Genomic DNA, 7395 nt, shown 5'->3' on the forward strand with positions numbered 1-7395 from the left:
CTGCAACCATTGGTTCATCGAGGGTTGCATATTAATTCTATAACTATGTGATAACTATAATAGTGGCATCGCATGTACTGTTGGAGAACTCCTTCTCTAACGTACATCTCATACTCTGGCTAGAGATTCCACGCACTATAATTTCATCAGATCACATTGGATATCCACATCCGCAGGTGAGCGGTGAATCCCCTACTACAATGCACTGGCTCCTATATGTGGCGCAACTGTACCTAACCTCGCCACCTGATGACTCTCCTGGAGCCGGTAAACGAGTCAAAGCACAGCCCTAGCATATAGAGCCTCAGTGTTGTCCCGGGTCGTAAGGACTAATGGTGTACAATCATAACCATGAACTTATCCTCTCGATGAATGATAACCACTTGGAAAGTTCGAGGGAGGGTTGTTCGGTATAATCATCATATGATTACCCATCTGCATGTTTGGACATCTCTTATGCTCTTACCAAGAACCGCAGTACACAACATCACAGATGCTAGTCTCAAGCTCAAGCGACCTTTATCCATGTTTTAGGCGGCTGAATCGACTAGGAACAAATTTAGAATATGCAGTGCTTACAAATGAGTTTCAACATCGAATTACGATTCATTTGTATTAAAGCATAATCAAGGACTTTATCTATGTTGATCGCATGGATATACAGATAAAGTGAAATGAAAGCATTAAAATTTAAATTATATTAAAATAAAGAATGTTTATTATACTTGAGTCAATAAATTTCCTAGCCAACCGTTGGCTTGCAGGGCATCTCCTCTAACAAGGGCACCTAGTCTATGTCTGAAGGGACCTGATCATGGTCTTATTTAGGGTCTAAGGAAGAGGTCTATTGCCTGGTTCAGGGTCGTTTTGTACCATGGTCCCGAACGTGCCAACATATGGACGAATTGAGCCTAGGTTAAAATTTTAATCCAAGTTTCGGTTTTGAATTGGGTTTGGCGACTTCCAGTAGCTTAAATTGGATCTTAAGATGTTAATATAGGTCTGGTCTCGAGTTGTTTCGAGTCGGAAGGGTAGTTTTGTAATTTGTTCAACCGAAAACGCAAAAACGGTGGTAAACAAGTCATCCGGTACGGGAATTAAGTCGTTTTTGAATCATAGGTCCTATGATTGAATTTCTAGCAAGCTATTGAATATTATTTGTATTTTCAAAGGTTTGAAATCGAGTCTTTTTTGTTAAGTCAAGGTCTGGGGTCGTCCGGGTACGTATAGCTTTGAAACATGGACGGTCGGTTCGAGGAAAGTCAAGGGCGGTTTGCAACTTCCTAAAACAAATACATATCATGTTAAATGTTATTTTTATAAGTTTTAAAGTATATGTATGATATATGCCATTTTCAGAAGTTTTAAACGTATCTACATGTTTATACTATTTTTAGCAGTCTCGACGTATACGAGTGATATAAGCCATTTTTGGAAGTTTTAAAGAATATGAAAAATCATGCATATTTATATGAAACAATAAACTAAAGAAAAATATTTTGAGGAAATTGAATTGATCGTGACGTAAAAGTAGTACGTGATCCTTTGAAAATGGGAACGATGAACTTGCAATGAAAAAAGGAGTGAACTGTCGAAAACAAGGACGAGAATCTCAATGATAATGAATCTGTTGAGTGAACGGTGAAGTTATTTTTATGATAGTCGGAGGGATCGTCGAAGAAGTGGACGTTGAACCCGTCGGTTTCGAGGTTTCATGAAACAAATCTATTTTTAGTAAATGTAATTTCCATGCATGTGATTGTATATTTATGTACTTGCTATATTCGGTTTGAGCATGCTGAGTCATTAGACTCAAGAGGTTGAATCGTGAGGTGCGAACTATCGACTCATCAGGGAGGCGCAGTGCATACCTGAGGACCTAGAAATTCCACATATGTTAAAGATTTTGATTAATTTATGGATTATTGTTTTTATTTACAGACTGATAAGATGCTAGAATTTATTGAGGGAATTTTAGACTTTTATTGCTTTATTTACTTATTCCACATAAATGATTTTAAATATTATGGAATTCAATTATTTATGCTATTTTATTTATGATGAATTAATTATGCATGGTTTTAAAAAAATATTGTAAATTAAATTAATTTAGAAGTAGGGTCGTTTCAGTTGGTATTAGAGCGGTGGTTCTTGAAAAAGGTTATGCCTAATGCCGCTTCGGAGAAGCTCGTGAAGTCACACCTTAAGGTCTGTGAGTTTTATTGCTTTAAATTTTTAACTATTTAGATTTATCTGCTTATATGACTATCAAAGATAAATGTTAGATGCCTTTCATTTTAAAACTGCATGTTGGTTAAGTGTTGGGTTGGACAATTTGTACAGAGATGCCTCCTAGACGAGTTCTCCACAGAGATTGTGAGGATATGTTGGGAGGAGGAGACAGGCAGGAGGAGAAGATTCCACCCCCTCCTCTTAATCAGGATGCTAGTGCTCGTGTGCTAGCCGGTATGGCTCAATTACTTCTGCGAGGGTCCGACCAGAGGCGGTTTATGAGCAGTTCAGGAGGATGGACCCCGAGGAATTTTCTGGCACTGCTGATCCATTCGTGGCTGATGGATAGATTTGATCGTTGGAGGTGATTTTTAGGTATATGAATATAGCGGACGCTGACCGGGTTCGTTGTACCGTTTATTTGCTGAAGGGAGACATTTCCTTATGGTGGGAAAGAACGGAGCGAGGAGTGAATCTGACGACATTGACTTGGGAGGGATTCAAGAGGGTATTCTTTGAGAAGTATTTCACCGCCGATGTCCGTTCGAGGTTGAAGAGATAGTTTATGAGTTTCCGCCAGGGGGATTCTTCTGTTGCTGAGTTCGTTCAGAAGTTTGACCAGGGCTGTCAATTTGTGCCCCTGATTGCAAATGATGCTGCAGAGAAGTTACGTCATTTCTTGAATGGTTTGAGGCCGACAATCCGTCGGGATGTGAAGCTAGCAAACCCGATCGACTATACTGCCGCTGTTGCTAAAGCCTTACGAGGCAAATAATCACTGAAGGGCATCGAGTGGGAGATGCAGCGCAAGAAAAACCGTGCCCAACAATCGAGTCAGCAGAATAAGAATCCTTTCACGGGGCCTAGCAAGGGATAGGGTCAGCCAAAAACGAGAGCATCGAGGCAGCCACATAAACCAGGAGCGCTGAAGAGTGATGTGAAGCCATTATGCAAGGAATGCAACCGCCACCACTATGGCAAGTGTCTATGGTTCTCTGGAAAGTGCTTCAAATATGAAGAGCAAGGACATATCGCCCTAAATTGTCCTAAGCTATAGGCGCCTGCAACTTGTAGGGCGTACGTCATGCATGTAGAGAAGGCTGAGCCAGACACTACACTCATCACATGTATTTTGATCAGCATTCCACTTTGCCGATTTATTTTGAATATTTAGGTGACAAACTAGTATTGCTTAAGGTATAAGGCTTGATTGTCGAGTGATCTAGCAATCGTTAGAAAATCCTAGACATTGAGTCCAATGAACTCATAATTTTGGGCATTTATGGGTTAAGAAATGTGTGTCACATAGGCTGTTACTGTAATTTCAGGAAAGATCCATCTTGAGGGGGTAGCCATGAATGCGCTGTCAGATTCTGGAGCTACACATTCCTTTATTTCTGAGTCTTTTGTGATCCGTCTGAAGGTCTCACCCGAGCATTTGCGTTTGGGATTTAGAGTTATGGTGCCATTGGGAGATGAGATGCTATCATCTAGTGTGGTTCATGATGTTGAGCTCGAGATGCAAGGACACATCGTTCGAAATGATCTTATTGTACTTCTTATGCCCGAGTTCGACATTATTTTGTGTATGGATTGGTTGGCAGCGAATGGAGCTTCGATTGACTTCCATCAGAGGATCGTATCTATTAATCCAGTATGTGGGGAGTCATTCTTATTTGAGGTAGCTCAGAGCAGTCTTGTTCTGCGCATTATCTCTTGCTTGCACGCGAGGAATTTAAAGATTAAGGGATGTCAAGCTTTCCTAGCTAGTATTGTCTCGATCCCTGACACTGCCAGTCGGACTATTGAGGAGTCGAAGATCGTCAAGGAGTTTCCTGATTTTTTCCCAACGACGTGACCAGAGTTCCACCAGCAAAGGAGGTGGAGTTTTCCATCGAGCTGACACCGGATACCGTTCCAATTTCTAAAGCACCTTATTGTCTTGCATCTACGGAGATGAAAGAGCTGAAAGATCATATTCAAGAGTTTTTAGACAAGGGTTTTATTCGTCCTAGTTCATCTCCATAGGGCGCGCTTGTTCTCTTTGTGAAGAAGAATTATGGTAGTCTGAGACTCTGCATTGATTACCGGGAGTTGAATTGAGTGACCGTGAAGAAAAAGTATCTGTTGCCAAGAATTGAAGACCTATTTGATCGGTTGCAAGGGGCTTTAATGTTCTCAAAGATAGATCTTCGTTCCGGATATCATCAGTTAAAAGTCAAAGAAGAAGACGTCCATAAGACGGCTTTCAGAACTCGTTATGGACATTAAGAATTTCTTGAGATGCCTTTTGGGTTGACAAATGCCACAGCGATCTTCATGGATATCATGAATTGCGTATTTAAGTCGTATTTGGATCAGCTTATTATCGTATTCATAGACGACATTATGATCTACTCTAGAAGTCATGAGGAGCACAGTAAGCATCTGAAGACGGCATTGCAAGTTCTTCGAGATCAAAAATTGTTTGCCATATTCAGCAAATTCGAGTTCTCGATGTATAAGGTGGCGTTCTTAGGCCACATTATTTCGAGGGATGGAGTAGAGGTTGACCTGTCTAAGGTCGAAGCTGTGAAGGAGTGGTCAGTACCTAGGAATGTATCCGAGATTCACAATTTCTTATGCCTGGCCGGATATTATCCCAAGTTTATTAAGGGCTTTTCGTCTATAGCAGTACCTTTGACAACTCTGACGGAGAAAAATGTTAAGTTGTGTAGAGTGTCAAGTGTCAGAGCAGTTTTGAGAAGTTAAAGCAAGCACTTACTTTATCACCAGTTCTAGCAATTCCATCCAGGCAAGAAGATTATGTGCAATACACTGATGCTTCAAAGCTCGATTTGGGTGCCGTTATGATGCAGAATGATAAGATGATCGCCTATGCGCCAAGACAGCTGAAGAATCATGAGAAGAACTACCTGACGCACGACCTTGAATCAGGTGTAGTTGTTTTTGCATTGAAGATATGGAGAAATTATTTGTACGGTGAGAAATGCAAGATTTTCACAGATCACAAGAGCCTCAAGTATTTCTTTACTCAGAAGTAGCTAAACATAAGGCGGAAGTGACTGATGGTGCAGTCCACTCTAAGAGACCGCATTCGTACTAAGCAGGTGACTGATGAGCAAATGCAAAAGTGGATGACGAGGGATGAATCGAAGGACAGTACATTGTATTATGTGGAGGACGACATTGTCAAATATAGAGGTCGTTCATGGGTGCCTAGTGTTGATTCGTTGAGAGTCGAGTTTATGATGAAGGCACATGCTTCACCGTACTCTATCCACCCTGGGAGTACAAAGATGTACAAAGACCTAAAGTTACTCTATTGGTGGCCGGACATGAATAGAGATATTCGGAAAATTGTGTCGGAATACCTCACTTATCAGTAGGTGAAGACAGAACATCAGAGACCAGCAAGGTTGATGAGGCCACTCCCTATTCCTAAGTGGAAGTAGGAGAATATTGCAATGGACTTCGTGGTTGGTTTACCGAAAACAGTGAAGGGCTACGATACTATTTGGGTGATCGTAGATCGTCTGACTAAATCAGCACACTTCCTGCCAGTGAAAACGACATACTCCATGTCACAGTATGACTAGCTGTATATTCGAGAGATAGTCAGACTGCATGGAATTCCAGTGTCTATAGCATCCGACGGAGATCCGCGCTTTACTTCATCATTCTGTAAGAGTCTTCATTCATCTATGGGGTCCAAGCTGTTGTTTAGTACGGCCTTCCATCCACAGACTGACGGCCAATCAGAGAGATTGATCTAAATTTTGGATGAATTGCTACGAACTTGCGTGATCGACTTCCAAACTACAGATTTGGTAGTCAAGACCCGGGATAGGATGAAGACGGCGCAAAGTAGACAGAAGAGTTGTGCAGAAAAGAGGAGAAGAGATCTCGAGTTTGTCGTTGGTAATAACGTCTTTGTCAAGATAGCTCCATGAAGGAAGTTATGCTATTTGGGAAGAAAGGCAAGCTCAGTTCGAGTTTTATTAGACCATTTGAGATCTTGGAAAAGGTGGAAGCATTAGTATACAAGGTGGCTTTACCACCTAATCTACCTGGAATTCACAATGTCTTTCACATTTCTATGCTCCGCAAATACGTGTCAAATCTATCACATGTCCTGAACTATGAGCCACTGCAGCTTACTCCGAACATGACCTACGAGGAGAAATCGACGCATATCTTAGGTAGGCAGGAGAGGATGCTGCGTAAAAAGATGATCAAAATGGTTGAGGGGGAAGCTACTTGGGAGACTAAGAATAACATGAGGAGTCGCTACCTTGGTCTTTTCTGTGAGTAATGATTTTGAGGACGAAATTCTTTTAGGGGGGGAGGAATCGTAATGCTCGAAAACCCGAACACACTAACCACATGCATCACCATAAAACAGTTTATTTCAAAACGTACATGATTTCATTGCATTGAGGATTAGTAGGTTTTTAGTAGTTTGTTGATTGTTGATTTTAAACAATAAATGTTTCCGTTAGTCACATCTTCTAGATTTGAACTGCAGTAAATTTTATACAGGAGTTGGTTTTATTTTAGTGCATGGTACGAATTTTATGTATATATATGTATATGTATTTTCGGCCATGGCTTGTTTTACTTTAAAAAAAATTAGCAGTATTTTAGTAGTAGACGTTTCAATATATGTGGAGATGGGTACTTGAGAAAATACAATGCAACTGACATCGATCGTTTTCTTCAAATGCATTAGCAAAACTACAGTTTCCCTGGTTTGTTAAGAAGCCATGATTGTATGCATTGGGCGTGAAAAAAATCGTTTGGACAAGTGGAAGGCCCAGTACACACGAAGCGATCATGGATATCCAACAATTGTTCTTGAGGAAGTCGCGTCAGCCTAATTGTGGATATTGAATGTGAAACGTCTACTACTAAGAGCTAGAAAATATACATTTTTATGCATGCATGTGATAACCGCAGAAAATTTCACATTTTAAAATAAAAGTATTCAACTATGAGTAAAAACACTGCAGTTAAAAAATGTGACAAAACGTCAAACCCTAGACTGTCGAGCAACGTGATTCAAAAGTAAAACATACAAAAATCCTGACAACTATCAACAGGTAAAAACAAAAGTGTAAGAAAATATATGTGATCTCTCCTAACTCATAAACATGATGTGCT

The 7395-nt window shown here is 40.5% G+C and overlaps 2 protein-coding genes across 2 annotated transcripts; both read left to right on the plus strand.

The window, feature by feature from the left end:
• The first annotated feature begins 2797 nt into the window (after window positions 1–2797).
• On the plus strand, window positions 2798–4090 carry LOC140988388 (uncharacterized). Its single transcript, XM_073457406.1, has 2 exons — window positions 2798–2999; window positions 3561–4090. Exons 1-2 carry the CDS (start codon window positions 2798–2800, stop codon window positions 4088–4090), a joined length of 732 nt encoding a protein of 243 aa, XP_073313507.1.
• A 2091-nt stretch (window positions 4091–6181) lies between these two features.
• On the plus strand, window positions 6182–6547 carry LOC140988389 (uncharacterized). The gene has a single exon (XM_073457407.1). The coding sequence runs from the start codon at window positions 6182–6184 to the stop codon at window positions 6545–6547; it is 366 nt and encodes a 121-aa protein (XP_073313508.1).
• The last annotated feature ends 848 nt before the right edge of the window (window positions 6548–7395 follow it).

Source organism: Primulina huaijiensis, chromosome 11, assembly GCF_012295235.1.
Source record: "Primulina huaijiensis isolate GDHJ02 chromosome 11, ASM1229523v2, whole genome shotgun sequence".
NCBI lineage: Eukaryota > Viridiplantae > Streptophyta > Magnoliopsida > Lamiales > Gesneriaceae > Primulina > Primulina huaijiensis.